The following is a 19426-nucleotide window of genomic DNA, read 5'->3' on the forward strand; positions in this document are numbered from 1 at the left end:
GTTCTGCTTCAATAAAGGCTGCCATCCACCATCTCTGCCAGGTGCTAGATCTACTGCTGCATATACAGAGAGCATCCTGTACTTGTTCACCTAAGCTTTTTTCACTACTGGCAGTTTCTGGCTGTTACAGTGGGCCTCAGCCACTGAGCCATCTCACAGTGCATCACACCTCGTGGCCTTTTTCACACACTCTATAACTTCCCCAACACTATACAGCAAAAACAGCAAGACTACTACCCATCTGTAGTGCACCCACATGGCCATCAGGACCCCAAGAGAGAGGGAGGCCACCTACCACAAAAGAAAGGCTTTTCATTCCCTAAACACTTAGGTGGTCTGAAACGACCTGGGTGAGATTACAGATGGCCTCCCCTGCTTCCCCAGACCCTGCCATGATGTCTATATGCTCCAGCATTCAGGGGTCTATGAGAGGTTTGAGAGCGGACAGCTCACTAGCTGGTTGCTCTGGCTCTCTGCTAGTCAGCTGCAACACAATTGGTCCAACCAGTCTTATTGGACATCTGTGCGGACATTTTTTATAGCAAGTGTAGATACCAGTGGACATATTTTCTAGCAAGTGTAGATACCGGTGTTTACATCTCCTGGTCTGCATGTCAATGTGCTGTAAAGTAATTGTTCCCCAGTATGCCTTTCCTGGGAACTGCCATTTCCACATTTATGGAGGACTGATGCTCAACATGTGCAAAAGTGGCACTTTCAATGTGGTTGCAATATGAATGTAGATATGCTGGTACATCCATGTCCATTTTGCAAATAGGATTTCTAATACGAACCTTAATGGGAAAAAATGGCCTATTTCCTGATGCCTTTTATTTTTTAGAAATGATATGTTTGGGGACTTTTAATTGGCTGGGTTAGAAAACTCTCAATTCTTAGGCCTTTCAGTAACACCCTACTAAAAGATACTGAACCTTTATTTCTCAGCCTGTTCTTCTGATAACCTTCTCATTAAAAAGGAAGTCATCCTTTCACATTTCCCAATTTATCAGCCCCCAAAATACCCACATGGGAGTAGCCTAATGGTCAGTGAAGTGAGGGGGGGGGGGGGGGAGAGTGGCTTCACTTCCCACTGTGGCTCCTTGTGACTCTGGGCAAATCACCCAACCCTCCACTTTCCCAGGTACAAAACCTTTGATTGTGAGCCCACTAGAGACAGAGAAAGCACTTGTATGTAATATATCAACTAATTTGGCTGTATTACAGAAAAAGGCAGTATATCAAGAATCTAATAAACAAACACCTCTTGATGTTCTCTAGAATTCCACCCTTTTCTTCACCTTTCCTGAAGAACTGACAATACAGCTGAAACTTCCTTTAACAAACATACAAAGGGAAAGTCTAACTGTGTGCCAGCAGTTAGCACCACATGTGCACGCAAATAGCTTCTTAATTGTCACTTGTGTGCACTTGCCCTAAGAGTTCATCTATAAGAGCGTACGTAAGTGGCATCATTAAGCATCTGTGAAGGGGAGGGGCTTGGACAGGACATGGGCATATCTTCCAATAATGTGCACGCCTTATAGAATATTATAAGATGCATGCACACCATTTATACCAGCTAGTGACCTGCGTAAATGGTGCCTGTGCCAATGCCGGTTTGTGCTAGCATTCTACAACAGAATCTGGGCACCCAGATGCCAGTATAGAATTGAAGTGAACCGCACTGCATTTTGGTGCCCCAATGAGGGTGTCAATTAATAGAATGGTCACCTTACTTTGGGACCCTTTTACTGAGCTGCGGTAAAAAGTGGCCTGCGCTAGTGTGGGCATGTGAAATAGGTGTGTGTTGGGCCATTTTTTACCACGGCGGATAAAAAGGCCTTTTTTTTAATGGGGCAGTAAATGACCGTTCGCTAACATCAAAAGTAGTGCATGGCTACTTATTGCCTGAGTCCTTTTCACCAGGGGCTTAGCGAGACTTCAACGGTAGGGGGGTCCAGAGCAGAGGTGAGGGGGCACGTTTTAGTCCCCCCCCACTGCCGACACTGACCCCTCCGCCCATTGCCGACAACTCCAACAACTTTGACCCCCTCCGCCGATGACCGTCTCGACCCCCCGCCCGCCGTCGCCTACCTTTGCTGGCGGGGGACCCCAACCCCCGCCAGCCGAAGTCTTCTTCCTTCGTTTGGTTTCTGAGTCTGACGTCCTGCATGTACAACGTGCAGGACGTCAGACTCACAGAAACAGAATGAAGCCTTGCGATCTGCAGGGCTTCATTCTGTTTCTGTGAGTCTGACGTCAGACTCAGTCAGAAGAAACCAAATGAAGGAAGAAGACCGGCTGGCGGGAGTTGGGGTCCCCTGCCAGCAAAGGTAGCAAGCGGCGGGTTGGTGGCGGGAGGTTGAGAGGGTCGCCGACAGGGGGGTCCAGGCCCAAATCTACAGGGGCCCAGGCCCCCGTGGCCCCATAGCAGCTATGCCCCTGCTTTTCACCACCTAATTATTTGGTGGTAAGGGCACAAGCGCTGCTCATGTGATAACCAGGCAGCATACAGCAATGTGGCTGCGCTGATGATTACTGCCGGGAACGTCCCCCCATGGTAGAAAATTATTTTCTACTGCAAGAAACTGTGCGTGCCAATTTCCCAATTAGGCGCCCGCGCTACCCACACATTACCCCTACCGTGGCTTAGTAAAACGGCCCCTTTGCTACAATCAAACAAAATTCATTTTGCAAACATTGAGGGCAGTTACAATACACTCAAGGTATAAACATATTTAAAAAAAGAAAGCTCACAGCTTCAAAGTAGCGCTTAATTTTTGAACAACGGCTACATACTCAATTGGAGACTCTTTCCTATCATCGGTTTCCAGCTAGCAGGAAAAAAAAAGTCGCAAAAACCAGCATCTGCTGGGAAAAACAGTAGTCCTAAAAAAACCCTGCAATACCATTAATAGTAATCACAAAAACCTGTCACAGTGCAAACCCCCCCCCCCCCCACTTATCTTTAGACTTGTCACTCTTCCAAAGTGTCGCTCCTAAATTTTCAGACGAGTATAAGAACATGCACAGCCCATAAGACAACATATGTTCTCTACATCAAAACAGCAGCTTCCGTGAGAAAAATTAAATGCAGGCTAACCTGTAGACTATACAGTACTCCACCTCTGATAAATAACACACACATATATATATAGTACAGTATATACATAATTCCGTGTGTTTTGGTCCTTTATTGTGCAGTTTAAGGCAAATAAAAGTTATTGTCCCAATTTTTATTTTATTTTTTTACAAAATCGTAATATATATATATATATAAAATATATTTATATATAAAGTATATAAACATTTTTTTCTACACAAAACCAAAGTTAAATTCCAAATGAACAGTTTATCAAAGACAAATGGAGTTTCCAAGATGATGTAATAAGAAAAAGTTAAAACATACAATTACTTGCATAGAATAAAAGTTTCCCTGGAGATTTTATCTTTTGGGATGTGTATTGTGCATAAATCCTGCCAATATTTCAAAAACAAATCAAAACATCCTGCTCCCACTGCCCTTCCCCCCCACCCCACCCCCAAAATAATCCACCAAATGCGACTTTGCTCTATAATCTAGCTCCAGGATTCCTGTAAGCATTCTGCACATTCTACAAACTACAGGCTCCCCTGGGGACACAGTGCAGAGCCCCCCCCCCAACAGGCTGCTTGGTATATATAGCAATAATACCAATCGAGGCGTGGGTTTTAGCCTTACGTCTATGAGGTGCTTAGACATACAGAGCTGTATGGGTCTATGGAAGAATGTCCATCTGTGCCAGAACGTAAATACATCAAGAATACATCAGGTTTGTAAATAAAATAAAAGGCAACTGAAAAATAATATACTCTATTTAATTTACAAACCACAGTTTGTGCGATTTAAAAGGAGTGTGTGTTTCTGGGGGGGGGGGGGGGGGGGGGGCAGTCTCCTCTCTGGGATAATTCAAGGATTGTTTTTTTTTTCTTCTTCTTCTTAGGTGTTCAGACAGATTTCCTACCATTGCTCAGATCCTACAACTGGCAACCAAGATTATAGTATAACTTCATGGATGTTACTGCATCTGCCTTAGGCTGTCCATGCCGCTTCCTAACCTCAGAGTTTTGAGTTTTTTTGCTTTTAATATATTGTAAAATGGCTGACAAGGAATAACACCTGCAAAATTATGTTGGTTTAATAATAAAAAAAGATGATAAAATGTTTTTAGCCTAAAGATCCTAAACCATGGCACTAACCACAGTGCAGAATTTCAGTATCTGATGCTAAAGGCAGCCAGAGACCCCAGCAGTTGTTACTAAATGAGGATACAAATCATTTGACTGCTTGGACAAGGCATATTTAATGCCAGTTGTGCTAACACACTTTACTCAGAACTAGACTGAGGAGCTTCTCTGTGCTTTAAGATTTGGATGAGACTTTCACCTGCCTGTGAAAAATGATGGATATATTCCTGAAGGAAAACCATTTCTTAAATGTTCATATCTTCTTATTTTGTTTGTTCATGCGGAGTCCAAACATAGTGCAAACTTAAGCAAAAACCACGGGCGTCATTGTAGGATTTTGCAAGACTAGTGGTTACAGATAAGGCAATACAGGTGGTGAAGGTTCAGCACCTCTTCTATTAATGCAATCCTATATGTTGCAGGTACTTGGGCACTTCAAGTGTTAAGCTCTGTGTTTAACTTTCGTGCGGACTCCTCCTGGGCTGCTTATACCAGCAGAGCTTGTAAGCTGTCTTCACTTTAAAGCCTGAGTGAAAGGACTCGGAGATGGTAACTAGTATAGCAATAAGAATCCAATCCTTTGATTATACGCCTTGCCTAATTCAATCCAATGAAGTCTTTATTTTACATTTCACAATCTTGCTTGGTTATGAAATCTCTTTGCGACCCAAGCAGACAGCACATTAAAAATGTACTACTTTTCAACTTTCAAGCCAACAGAGTCTTTTCTGGAGAAGGAACATTTCCTTGGAAGGTTGGGGAAGAGACACTTTATTCTGTAGAATTTCCAGATGTGAAAACGTTTGGTACAGGGGTACCTTGAATCACTGCATTGTGTTCTCCTGGAAATTATTCAGGATGTTCTGGAATGTCCCAAGGTTGGAATGTCTCAAGGACTGAAGGCTGATAGATGTCTAATGTTCCCGTGAAACGGAACTCTGTCCAGGCACTTGGGAACAATAACACAGGGCTGGTGCCAAACGATCTCCTGGACATGTCATAAGTGAATCTCAGTGCTGCGAACTGGTGAGCCACAAAACGAGGGAAATGTCAAAATGAGAACCCATGTGCTCAGGGAAAACAAAGCACTTAAGACTGGATTCCTGTCCATAGCACGGTAAGGCCATGGTGTCACAGGTCATACGTTCATTGGCTCCTCTTCTTCCATCGGTTCATCTTGAGATCTAGAGAAAACACAAGAAAAACAAACCAATGGTTACAGTCTGAAACAGATCTGGAGCTCTAGGTTTGAGCAACAAGAAAAAAATAGCACGAGATTGGGGGGGGGGGGGGGGGGGGGGGGGAGGGGGGATGAAGGAGGAAGAGAAATTCAGCTCAACATGAGGTGCAATATATCAAGTTAGGTAAGACATCTTATAACCAATTTGCTGTATTCTGACACAGACATATTTTCATCTACTCTATCAGTCATGCACAGCTAAAAGGCAGTACAGTAAGTGCTCTACAGAAATCACACATAAGGAAGGCCAAAAACACCACAGTAGTATCCTATTAGAGTTCCTGGTGGTTCCTTGGTGTTGAACAAGTCATGCTGAGTCAGACCAAGGTCTATTGAGTCCTGCATCCCGTCTCAGACAGTTCAGGTCAAAAGTACCCAGCAAACACCCTAAAAAGTATTTCCATTTTTCATAGCTCATTTCCAGGGATGGTGAACACTAGTTTTCCCAAATCTACCTGGCTAATAATTTTTTATGGACCTTTCCTCCAAGAACTTGCCCAATTCTTTTAAACACTGCAATGATAGTCTCCTTGACCACATCCTCCAGTAACATGTTCCACAGATTAATTATACACTGCATATAAAAACATTTTTTTCAGGGCAATTCTATACATGACTCTGTGTCTAGAAGTACGTGCCACTTGAACATGTCACTGGCACCCATAATTGGCAGTGTTGCACTAGGCGGTATTGCACTTAACTATAAGTGGGGCATACATGTAGGCGGAGAATGGGAGGGCCGTGGGAATATCGCCAAACAATACGTACAACTTACAACTGTGGGTGTTGATTGGTGCATCTAGGTGTGCCCACTTAAACCAGCCATTGACCTGACAAAAGTGGTTGCACCTAACTTTTGGCATACCACAGCGGGTTTGCACCAGTATTGTATGACAACTTAGGTGCCTAAGGGGGGACATTCATCAAGGAGTGTTATGGCCTTAGTAAATGTTAAAGGAATTAGCACGTGCTAAATGCCAAAGCCCACTTTATACCTATAGTAACATGGAGGGGCATAATCGAACGTCGCCGGATCTATGTTGGCAGCAGCGCTACAGCTGGCCGGAACCGTATTATCGAAAAAGATGGCCGGCCATCTTTTTTATTCGATAATACGGTTTAGCCCGGCCAAATGCTGTGGAGTTCGCTGGGTTTGAGATGGCCGGGTTTGTTTTTCAGTGATAATGGAAAGTTATGTTGGCCATCTCAAACCCCGCCCAAATTCAAGGCATTTGGCCGTGGGAGGAGCCAGCATTTTTAGTGCACTGGCCCCCCTGACATGCCAGGACACCAACCAGCCACCCTAGGGGTCACTGCAGTGGACTTCACAAAAACTCCCATGTGCATAGCTCCCTTACTTTGGGAGCTGAGCCCCCCAACCCCCCCCCCCCCAAACCCATTACCCACAAATGTACTGCACCCACTAAAATTGCTCCAGGGACCTGCATACAGCCTCTAGGACTTATTGCTGCTGTATAACTTTGGCACACCAGTTCACACCTGAAGACTAATCTCTCTGAAAAAGTCCTTTCTTGAAATAACCACGTTTACTCACAGTTAACTGCAGATCAGAGGTTGTGCCCCACTGGCAGAGTCCCCTGGTACTAAGATTAGCAGTAGGTCAGAGCTGGCACAATGGTGTACAATGCCCTCTTTCAGCACCATTCAAGGTAAGAACTACGTTCTCTAACGTGGGTAACACAGGAAAGGGAACTAAAACTGGCTTATAAAAATGGCCACTACCACATGGACTACAACAGGAAACAAAACAGGGCACACTCTGACCCAGTTAGCAGGGGGGAAAAGCACCATGGGAGTACAGCCCAGTACCCTACACCCACCACAACGCATTGCTAATGTGACTCTTTGCAGGGCACCTAACAGAAAAGGTGTCACACTCACCCGAGAGCCACATCACAACCAGGGAAAGGCTGTCGGAGGATACAACACATTCTGCTGTCATGGAGGTGGGTACAGCATTTGAGGCTGGCATACAGGCTGGCAAAAAAGGTTTTTAGTTTGGAAGGGGATTGGTGACCACTGGGGGAGTATGGGGAGGTCATCCCCCATTCCCTCCAGTGGTCATCTGGTCAGTCAGTTGGGGCACCTTTTTGAGGCTTGGTCGTGAAAATAAAAGGACCAAGTAAAGCCGGCGAAATACTGCTTAACGCCGCTTTTTTTTTCCATTATCGGCGAAAGCCGGCCATCTGGTAGCCACGCCCATGCCCGCCCATGTCCCGCCTTCGCTAATCTACCGACAAGCCCCCTTGAACTTTTGCCGGCGAAGCGACGGGGAAAGCGGCGATGCTGTCAAAAATGCCGCTTTCGATTATACCGATTTCGCCGCTTTTAAGAAATTGCCGGCCATCTCCCGATTTATGTTGGAAGATGGCCAGCGATCACTTTGAATTATAAGCTGGATAGTAACATAGTAGATGACGGCAGAAAAAGACCTGCACGGTCCATCCAGTCTGCCCAACAAGACAAACTCATATGTGCTACTTTATGTGTATATCTTACCTTGATTTGTAACTGTCATTTACAGGGCACAGACCGTACAAGTCTGCCCAGCATTATCCCCGCCTCCCAACCACCAGCCCTGCCTCCCACTACTGGCTCTGGCACAGACTGTATAAGTCTGCCCAGCACTATCCCTGCCTCCCACCACCGGCTCTGGCACAGACCGTATAAGTCTGGCCAGGACTATCCCCGCCTCCCAACCACCAGCCCCGCCTCCCACCACCAGCTTTGTCACCCAATCTCGGCTAAGCTCCTGAGGATCCATTTCTTCTGAACAGGATTACTTTATGTTTATCCCACGCATGTTTGAATTCCGTTACCGTTTTCCTCTCCACCACCTCCTGTGGGAGGGCATTCCAAGCATCCACCACTCTCTCCGTGAAAAAATACTTCCTGACATTTTTTTTGAGTCTGTCCCCCTTCAATCTCATTTCATGCCCTCTAGTTCTGCCGCCTTCCCATCTCTGGAAAAGGTTCGTTTGCGGATTAATACCTTTCAAATATTTGAACGTCTGTATCATATCACCCCTGTTTCTCCTTTCCTCCAGGGTATACATGTTCAGGTCAGCAAGTCTCTCCTCATACGTCCTGTAACGCAAATCCCATACTATCCTCGTAGCTTTTCTTTGCACCGCTTCAATTCTTTTTACATCTTTAGCAAGATACGGCCTCCAAAACTGAACACAATACTCCAGGTGGGGCCTCACCAACGATTTGTACAGGGGCATTAACACTTCTTTTCTTCTGCTGGTCACTCCCCTCTCTATACAGCCTAGCAATCTTCTACTTACGGCCACTGCTTTGTCACACTTGTTTCGTCGCCTTCAGATCCTCAGATACTATCACCCCAAGATCCCTCTCCCCGTCGGTACCTATAAGACTCTCACCACCTAACACATACGTCGCCCGTGGATTTCTACTGCCTAAGTGCATCACTTTGCATTTCTTCTCATTGAATTTTAATTGCCAAGCCTTAGACCAATCTACTAGCTTTCGCAGATCCTTTTTCATGTTTTCTACTCCCTCCCGGGTGTCTACTCTGTTACAAATCTTAGTATCATCCGCAAAAAGGCAAACTTTACCTTCAAACCCTTCGGCAATGTCACTCACAAATATATTGAACAGAATCAGCCCCAGCACCAATCCCTGAGGCACTCCACTAGTCACCTTTCCCTCCTCCGAGCAAATTCCATTCACCACCACCCTCTGGCTTCTGTCCGTCAACCAGTTCCTTATCCAGTTCACCACTTCGGGTCCTATCTTCAGCCCGTCAAGTTTATTTAAGAGCCTCCTATGGGGAACCGTGTCAAAAGCTTTGCTGAAATCTAGGTAGATTACGTCTATAGCACATCCCTGATTTAATTCTCCAGTCACCCAGTCAAAGAATTCAATGAGATTCGTTTGGCACGATTTCCTTTTGGTAAAACCATGTTATTTCGGATCTTGCAACTTATTTGCTTCCAGTCAATTCACTATCCTTTCCTTCAGCATCGCTTCCATTACTTTTCCAATAATCGAAGTGAGGCTTACTGGCCTGTAGTTTCCAGCTTCTTCCCTATCACCACTTTTGTGAAGAGGGACCACATCCGCCGTTCTCCAATTCCACGGAACCGCTCCCTTTTCCAATGATTTATTAAACAAATCTTTAAAAGGACCCGCCAGAACCTCTCTGAGCTCTTTTAATATCCTGGGGTGGATCCCGTCCGGTCCCACGGCTTTGTCCACCTTTAGCTTTTCAAGTTGTTTATACACACACTCTTCCGTGAACGGTGCTATATCTACTCCATTTTCATTTGCACTTTTGCCAGTCCATCGCGATCCTTCTCCAGGATTTTCTTCTGTGAAAACAGAACAAAAGTATCTATTTAGCAAATTTGCTTTTTCTTCATCGCTATCTACATAGCGGTTTGCAGCATCTTTCAGTCTCACAATTCCCTATTTAGTCTTCCTCCTTTCACTAATATACCTGAAGAAATTTTTGTCATCCCTCCTTACATTTCTAGCCATTTGTTCTTCCGCTTTCGCCAGACATCTCTCTCTCTTGGCTTCTTTCAGTTTCTTCCTGTATTCCTCTCCATGTTCGGCTTCTTGAGTTTTTCTGTATTTCTGGAACACCAACTCTTTAGCCTTTATTGTCTCAGCCACTTTCTTGGAGAACCATATCGGTTTCCTTTTTCTCTTGCTTTTATTTACATAAAGGTTTGTGGCCCTATTTATAGCTTCTTTCAGCCTGGACCATTGTCCTTCCACTTCTCATTCGCCCTCCCAGCCCATCAGCTCCTTCCCCAGGTATTCCCCCATTTGACTAAAGTCAGCATGCTTGAAATCCAGGACGGCCACCCTCCACTACAGCTGTCATATCAAACCAAATCGTTTGACGGTCACTGCCGCCCAGGTGGGCACCCACTCGGACATTTGACAAACTATCCCCATTTGTGAGCACCAGATCCAGCGTTGCTCCCTCCCTCGTGGGTTCCGTCACCATTTGTCTGAGCAGAGCACTTTGAAAAGCATCCACAATCTCTCTACTTCTCTCCGATTCCGCAGTTGGAACCATCCAATCTACATATGGCAGGTTGAAATCTCCCAGCAACAGCACCTCTCTTTTCCCAACTTTTGAATATCTGCAATCAGATCTTTATCTAAATTCTCCAATTGTGTCGGGGGGGTCTGTAGACAACACCCACGTGGACAGAAGTTCTATCGTCTCTTTTTAAGGTGATCCCTTTCGCTAGGTCCCTGTCATTTCCATTGCTGTGATATCATTTCTCACATATAGAGCTACTCCACCACCTTTACGACCCTCTTTATCCTTCCTAAATAGATTATAGCCTGGTATGTTTGCATCCCATTCATGGGAACCATTGAGCCACGTCTCCGTGATTGCAACAACTAAGTCTGCCTCCAACATCAGGGCTTGAAGGTCATGAACTTTATTGCTTAGACTACGAGCATTTGTGGTCATCGCTTTCCATCTACATTTCCTAGTATGTGTTTCAACTTTAGTGATTTGGGGGTGTTTTATCTCTTTGGGTACCTTCATATCTTTTTGTACCACCTTCATTGCTTTTTCTTTATCTTTTTCCTCAGTTCTATTTTCAGGAACATCACAGTGCTGTAATGAAGCAAAAGAATTCTGTAGGGGAAACACTTGTGCGGGCGGATGCTTTTGTGTCACATAACGAAGCCTGCCTGAGCCTACCGTGAACCATCTGTTCCTTAGGTGGTTTTATCCTTTGAGGCAGTGGTGAGAATTTGGCATGATTCTGTGCAGTATGATTTTGTTTAGTCCTAGAAGTTGCTTTAAGTGCATTTAATTCCTGCTTTACTTTACTGAGCTCCTGTTTTAAACTAGTGAGCTGAAGACAGATAGGACAAGCTTTAAGTCTCCATTTGATTGGCCTTGAAATTAAAGCACCACAATTATTACAGAGAATAAAAGTCATCCTGATTGGTTGAAATGGGTATGAAAAGGTGTACTATGATGGGGTTGTAATTAGGGTGGAGTTATTTTTTGCTAAGATGTGTATTTGGGAAAGCTATTTAGGAAGTGTCAGTCTTGGGGTGGGTGGGTGGGTTGTGGAGCAGGGTGGGGTGGGCTTAAACTTAAAACCTGTACAATGTGTTTGCTGTAACCTATCTCTAGAACTGCAATGAGATGCCCAGAACCACAGCTTTAAGGCAGGGGTAATCAGAAAATAGTCTTATCTGTGAGCTCCAAATTCTTTCCAGCTCCTCTGCAAAGACAAAACCTCCTGGAGAGAAGCCACTCCTCTGCTTTACAAATGCCTTACAACCAAAAGCAAGTGGGGGAGGGGCTCCACACACTATGGAAGCTGAAAAAAGAACTGATACCTATTTTAAAGCAGTTCTCAGATTAACAGCTATCAAATACAAAAACTACTACTACCAATAAGCAGTTTTAAAATCTGTTACTTAGATTGCAGATATCAATTAGAAATTAGAAATAAGAAACACAGATTATAAGAGCACAAGCTTAGCTGAGCAGATAAAAAACAAGGTTCTTAATGAGCTCTCCCTTAATTGTTATAGAATTGGCACTATAGTTATCAAGCAGTGCTACAGCTTTAAGTCACGTTATTTATCCAGACCCCTGCAAAAAGCTGGGGTTATTTCACGCCTGACAGCATCAGGCTGCAGCTGCGGCCTGATGCCCCTGAACTAGTAGGGTGTGTCTCCCCCCCCCCTCGCCACAAGACACCCACCCCACATGGGCATAGGCTACCTTTTAATACACCGGTGGTCCAGGGGTGGTCTTTGGACAGGAGAAAGCTTCAGCCACTCCTGCCCAGTCTGGACCCTTCAGGAAAATGGCACAACTACTGCTAGGGGTCATGCTTCTTTATAAGGAAACATGACCCTTAGTCATGTAAGACTACTGTTAGGGGTGCCATTTTCCTGAAGGTGCTGGACTGGGCAGGAGCAACTGGGCCTCAAAGACCACTCCTGAACCACAGCCTCTACCCATGTGGTGGATGGAGGGTGTGGGTGTGTGTGAATCCTGCTCTGCTGGCACAGGTGCATTGGCCCAATGCTCCCAGGCTGTAGGAATAACGCTGCTTGAGAAGTGGCTCATAAGCAGCATTATTCATGTGTAGATTGTTCATGGGTGTGATTTTTCAATATAATGTACTGTTGGTCTTCTTGCTGTTTGCATAAATAAAGATAAAAAAAAACAGGATTCAGCAACCTGTGGTATTGAGATCCTGAAGGTTGTTGAATCCAGCAATAAATGGCGATCTTTTACTGCACCTTGATAACTTTCCCCTAATCGTGCCCCATTGTGGCACCCACTTCTTGGTGCCAGTTGTAGAATCGCCCCCTATAAGATTTCATTGGGTTATCAGTTTCATGGGCTGTCCTCTTGCCTTAGCATTGTTTCAAAGGTACTACCATTCCATTGTGGAGATCACATGATGCCAAGAACAGGAGCAGAGGCTGCCTGCTTGGCACCAATAAAAGCCACAGTTTTGACCTATATCGTTGCCAGAAGTGGGAGGTTTTTACATTTTACTTTGATCCTTCCTGTTGGTCTACCTGGAGGTGGATTTGAAAGCTTTAGTCAGGATGGCTTCGAAGGTGCCTCGCAAGAGTAAAGTCAGGTAGACTGGAGTATCAGCTAAGATGGCGGCTATAACGCCTCCACCGAGTCCTTCAGTAAGCACTATGTGGACTTCTGAAATTGTATCGGAAGTGTGGGCTGCGGTGGAGGAGGTGTTGGATGCCGCCTCCACCGCAGCTTCACGATAGAACGGAGGCTGCACACGAGCGTTTGGGTAATTGGATTCACAGCAGCATCGGGTTGGAGTACTGGAATCTCAGGCCCAAAGTTCTTCTCGGGAAGTGGAGCAATTGCATTGTATGGTTTTGACAATAGAACATAAACTTCATGATTTTGAAGGAAGAGAATGACACAATAATTTACATCTCGTGGGCACAGCTGAAACTACCATTCCATTGTGATACTGTCAGCGGCATAATCGAAAGAGAAGGACACCCATCTTCAGACACAAATCGGGAGATGGGCGTCCTTCTCTCAGGGCCACCCAAATTGGCATAATCGAAAGCCGATTTTGGGTGTCCTCAACTGCTTTCCGTTGCAGGGACGACCAAAGTTCACCGGGGTGTGCAGGCAGTGTACTGAAGGTGGGACGGGGGTGTGGTTAACAGATGGCCGTCCTCGGCCAATAATGGAAAAAAGAAGGGCGTCCCTGATGAGCATTTGGACAACTTTACTTGGTCCAATTGTTTTCATGACCAAGCCTCGAAAAGGTGCCTGAACTGACCAGATGACCACCAGAGGGAATCGGGGATGACCTCCCCTTACTCCCCCAGTGGTCACCAACCCCCTCTCACCCTAAAAAAAAAATTAAAAAACATTTTTTGCCAGCCTCAAATGTCATACCCAGCTCCATCACTGCAGTATGCAGGTCCCTGGAGCAGTTTTTAGTGGGTGCAGTGCACTTCAGGCAGGCAGACCCAGGCCCAACACCCCCCCCCCTACCTGTTACACTTGTGGTGGTAAATGTGAGCCCTCCAAAACCCACTCAAAACCCACTGTACCCACATGTAGGTGCCCCCCCCTTCACCCCTTAGGGCTATGGTAGTGGTGTACAGTTGTGGGGAGTGGGTTTGGGGGGGGGGTTGGGGGGCTCAGCACCAAAGATAAGGGAGCTATGCACCTAGGAGCAATTTGTGAAGTCCACTGCAGTGCCCCCTAGGGTGCCCAGTTGGTGTCCTGGCATGTCAGGGGACTAGTGCACTACAAATGCTGGCTCCTCCCACGACCAAAGGGCTTACATTTGGCTGTTTTTGAGATGGGCGTCCTCGGTTTCCATTATTGGCGAAAACCGAGGTCGTCCATCTCAACATTTAGGTCGACCATCTCTAAGGTCGACCTAAATGTTGAGATTTGGGAGTCCCCGACCATATTATCGAAACGAAAGATGGATGCCCATCTTGTTTTAATACGGGATGCTCCGCCCCTTCGCGGGGACGTCCTCAGAGATGGGCGTCCCCGTTCGAAAATGCCCCTCCATGAGTGAGTCTTGGTAACCTGAACCTTTAAACACACAGCCAGACTACAGTTTAAAGGCAGTAAAAATCTTCACTTGTGTAGTTCAAGTTCAAAACACATTATAAATCTGCCTTGCCTTGCAGGCTGTCAGCTCAAATTCAAACAGAGCAGCTCAGGATTAAATATCAAAAGGATGTCCATTTCCATAACGAACCAATAGATGAATTTGAAACATTGCTGAGCAGTCTCTGGCAATGTACAAAAGTAACTTGTCCTACCTTGTAGGCTGAATCAACAACTGAGCAAAAGCATTCCTTACATTCGTACTGGAGGCATAGTCAGAAGGGCTGCTTTGTCCTGTTCTCGGCCTCCCTGGATTTCCCCAACTCTGGGTTTTTATCTTCCCTGGCTGATCCATGCCCTCCTGGCTTAATTCTCCAGCCCTAGCACTGTTAAAGTAGCCCAGTAAGGAATGAGTTTAAAAAAGACTGAGGTTCTCTTATATATTCCTTCACATCCCTATTAACCATTCCATCCCTATCATGATTAAAAAAAAAAAATTATCCCTTCTCAGTCATCTCTTTTATAAAGCTGAAGAGCCCTATGCATAAAAAGTGTTCCATTTTGCCCACTGTTCTCTGACCTGCTATATGCTTTCCGAGACAGTGGCCAGAGCTGCACATAACACTCAAAGGTGTGGTCTCACCAGGGACCTATACAGAGTTAAAATAATATTCTCAATTTTGTTCTCATCCATCCTCAAATAGTCCCTAGCCTTCTATTGATTTTTTGGCAGCTCCAAGAACACTGGGAAAAAAATTTCAATGTATTGTCCACAACAATGCCAAGCCCTTTTTCTTGGGAGGTAACTCCTGATTCAGGACCCAGCATTTTTTACCTGTAGTTGAGATTATTTTTCCCTATATGCATCAGTTTGCACTTGTCCACATTAAGAATCACCTGAGTATGTAAATAGCAGTCTTCTAGTCTCACAATCCTCAGTTGTTTTAAAGGCTTTAACTAATTTTACATCTTTGTAAATTTGATCACCTCATTTCATGGCTCCTTTCTCTGGATCATTTATGAATATATTAAACAGCACAGAATCCGGTATGGGACCTTGGAAAACTCCACTAATGACCTTTTTCCGTTTTGAAAACTGGCCATATACCCACTCATTCTATAAGTTGGTGCTTAAAGTCAGGCACTGGCTGCACATGCAAGTTACAGAATTACTAGCACTTACACACATATAATGGTTTACATTTCTGGTGCTTGATATAGCGCCATAGTTAGTGGATAGATCACAGCAGTTTACAATAAGAATACTAACACACAAAAGTCAGAAAAGAACTACAATATTCAAGACAGGAAAATTAAACACTCATACCAGTTCACATAACCTTAAGTAATGAGGGAGAAGGAAGAGGAGTAGGGAGGGCAAGAAAGGGAATGGGAAGAATTAAGCCATGAGGTACAGGTAAAACAGCAAAACAAAATTAGTTGGGGGAAAAGGCCCTTTTTAAGAGCCAGGTCTTTCAAAGACGTTTAAAAGTTTTACATGGTTGTTCAGCACTGATGGAAACAGGGAGGGAATTTCATAAAAAAGGAGAGGCAAAGTAAAATGCACAAAGCCTAGTACTCTCAAGTTGCACTAACCTAGGGCTACGGAGAACTAGCCAAAAATCACTGAGTGGAGAAATGAGTGGGAGAATAAGGCACAGTGAGGTTTGGATAAGTAGGAAGGGACACCCGGTTTAAAGATTTGAAAGTCAAAATGAGGAGCTTGTGAATAATACATTGTTCCACAGGGAGCCAGTGATACTTCTGTAACAGGGGGGAACGGGATCGAATCTATGAGCATGACAGAGAAGACGGATAGCAGTGTTTTGAAGTGACTGAAGGTGATTAAGATTAGACCAGCTGCAGCTTAAATAAGTAATGTTACAGTAGTCTAGTCAGGTGAACAGAATGGATAGGATGAGCGAACGGAAAGAAACCAAAGTACTTCCTAATGGAGCAAAGCTTGCACAAAATGTGGAAACCTGATCTACAGAGCCCTGAGATCTGAGGGGTGAAAGAGATTAGAGTCCAGAGTAATACCTAAATAGGGGAACAAATCAACCAGGGTGATGGGAGAAACAAACAGATTCAACGAAAGAGACAGCATAGAGGGTTTTATGAGGATTTAGGATTAGTTTAAATAGAAAGCCAAGAAGAAATCAACCCAAACATTCTTGTAGAGGACCAATATCTTAGGAAGAAGGGTTTGTAGGGAAAATGAGAAGGGTATCATCAGACTAGAAATGGAAGGAAATCCCAGTAGACTGAATGAGAGAGGCTAGTGGACTCAAAAATAGGTTAAACAGAATAGACCCTTGTGGAACCCTACAAGAGAAAGACTGAGACAGTAGTATCAACATGAAAAGAACGATCAGTAAGATAAGAGACAAACCAATTCAAGTACCATGCTAGAAAGTCCAATTGAAGAGAGGTGTGACAGAAGCAGTGAGTGGTTGACAAGGTCAGAAGTGGCCTAAAGGTCAAGGGAGACAGTGAGGTGCCTGTCCAGATAGGAATAAATCTCACTAAGGACAGTCTCTGTACTGAAATTTGGGTGGAAACTGGATTTGTCCAGGGTGTAGCGCAAGAAGAGTTTCAACAAAAGAAGAGAACTAGGTGAAAACAATTTTCTCAAGAACCTTGGAAAGGAAACAGATTTGATACAGGGCAGTAGTGTGACGGTGTATGTAGATCTAAAGATGGTTGCTTAAGGATAGGGCACAAAACAGCACACTTCCAGGATGAAGGAACTGATCGGGTCAAGAGGCTATTGTTAATAACAGATAAGACCTTGGGTAGGATTTGTAGCTCAGAAACCTGAAGCCAGCCAGAAGGGAAAGAGTCTAATGAACAAGAAGTAGGTCTCATACCAGTGATAACTTTAGAAAGCAATCCCAAGGTTTGTGGGTGAAGAAAAAAAAAAAAGAGGATCAGGCTGAGATACCAATGGTGGAACAGGGGGTTGAGGCAACGGAGAGGACCAGGAAAGGTCAAAGGAAGAACGCTGATCAGATACTGTCTGCAGAGGCAAGGTGAGTTCAAGATCTGGGAAAGAACAATCAAGATCAAGTACTTTCATATGAAAAAACTGAGCAAGGACCTCAACAGGAGATCCACAGTAAAAAGTCTTCTTAGAAGATGTTATAAACCTAGTAAGGTTTGAAGCTATATCGATACAAGTTGCAAAATAGTGAGCACAAATTTTCTTTAGATGGGAATTAAAACTCCTTAGTCTAGCTCTGAAGGTCCACAGGTCAGCCTCTGTCTTAGATTTCTTCCATTTACACTAAAAGCTGCAAACTTGTCACTTCAGAAGCCTGAGTCCAGAATGCAACCATGGCTGGTTATTTATTTATTTGTTACATTTGTATCCCACATTTTCCCACCCATTTGCAGGCTCAATGTGGCTTACATAATACCGTAGGCATACGCCAGCCGGTAAAGAACAAATACAAAGTGGTATTATGGTAGAATAGATACTTGTGTTACAGACATATTTGGGAATCGTAGCGAGGAGGAGTTGCGTTGAGTCCAATTCTAGCTTTAGTTAGTTGTGTAGCAGGGTTCAGGCTTTTAGGTTATGTCAGTAAGGTATGCTTTTTTGAATAGGTAGGTTTTTAGTGATTTCCTGAAGTTTAGATGGTCGTATGTTTTCATGACTTTTGGTAGTGCATTCCACAGTTGTGGAACGACAGGGGTGAGAAGAGTAAGCAGCTTGTAATGGGGCAGCAGCAAGGGCAAAGTGTAAACAAGTCGCCTGATCATCTAAGAGTTGAGACTCATAATTGGCAGGTAAAGTGAAAAGTACAGGTGACTAGGCATGCGAGTCAACCAGGGCAAGGTTCCTGGTTGACCAAGGAGGAAGGGGTATCAGAAGAGAGTGGCAAAGGAAACAGTACAGAAAATCAGATCAAGGAGTGATCAGACCATGGAATATTTTGAGTAAAAGAGAATGAAACCGGTTGGAAAGATGCATCAGTAGGGGAAATGGCTAGATCAAGGGTGTGCCCACCCTGATGGGTCGGAGAGGATACCCACTGCACGAGACTCAGGTCAGAAAAAAAGGAAAGAAAATGTTTGACACAGAAAGACTGAGGACTATCAAAAGTGTACGTTAAAATCACCCAAAAACACAATATTTGGGAAGGGAAAATTAGGTTCTTACCATGATAATTTTCTTTCCTTTAGTCATAGCAGATGAAGCCATTACGTATGGGTTGTGTCCATCAACCAGCAGGGGGAGATAGAGAGCACTCAACTTTTCACAGTGCCTCATGGCCAGCTAGCTCCACTGCCTCTTCAGTATTTGAAGCTTCCAAAGCAGTATGGCAAACCACAATGGGAATAACATGAACTTTCCACACAGCGAACGATGGCCCCTTAACAAGGGCATAAACTCAAAAAAGGAGGGCATGAACTCATCCTCCTGGAGGGAATAAACTCGTCCTCCACTTTGTATAAACAGAGGGAATACTTGCATCCTCCTCGAGGGAATAAACTCATCCTCCCAAAACATGAACTGGAGAGAATGAACTCATCCTCCTATAACTGTAACAAGAATCCTGAAGTCTGTTTTCCAAGGAAGGAATATAACTTCAGGAAACAAGAACAGCATCTAAAATCAGAATCACTGCAATACAGACAATCATACAGGGAGGGCTCATGGCTTCATCTGCTATGACTAAAGGAAAGAAAATTATCATGGTAAGAACCTAATTTTCCCTTCCTTGTCATCAAGCAGATGAAGCCATTACGTATGGGATGTAACAAAGCAATCCCTAGATAGGGTGGGAACAAGCTACACCACGCGCTAGCACCTGTGCTCCAAAACGCGCATA

The 19426-nt window shown here is 44.5% G+C and overlaps 1 protein-coding gene across 9 annotated transcripts in view; it reads right to left on the bottom strand.

Moving 5' to 3' along the window:
* Positions 1-4515: 4515 nt before the first annotated feature.
* Positions 4516-19426, bottom strand: part of HDAC7 (histone deacetylase 7) — a 964197-nt gene continuing 949286 nt past the window's right edge. For all 9 annotated transcript variants that reach the window (XM_030198155.1, XM_030198159.1, XM_030198158.1 and 6 more), the window contains one exon: positions 4516-5411. In XM_030198155.1, the coding sequence (XP_030054015.1) occupies positions 5366-5411 (46 nt within the window). In that variant the 3' untranslated portion in view covers positions 4516-5365. The remainder of the gene's footprint in view (positions 5412-19426) is intronic.

This window comes from Microcaecilia unicolor, chromosome 3 (assembly GCF_901765095.1).
Source record: "Microcaecilia unicolor chromosome 3, aMicUni1.1, whole genome shotgun sequence".
Classification (NCBI taxonomy): Eukaryota; Metazoa; Chordata; class Amphibia; order Gymnophiona; family Siphonopidae; genus Microcaecilia; species Microcaecilia unicolor.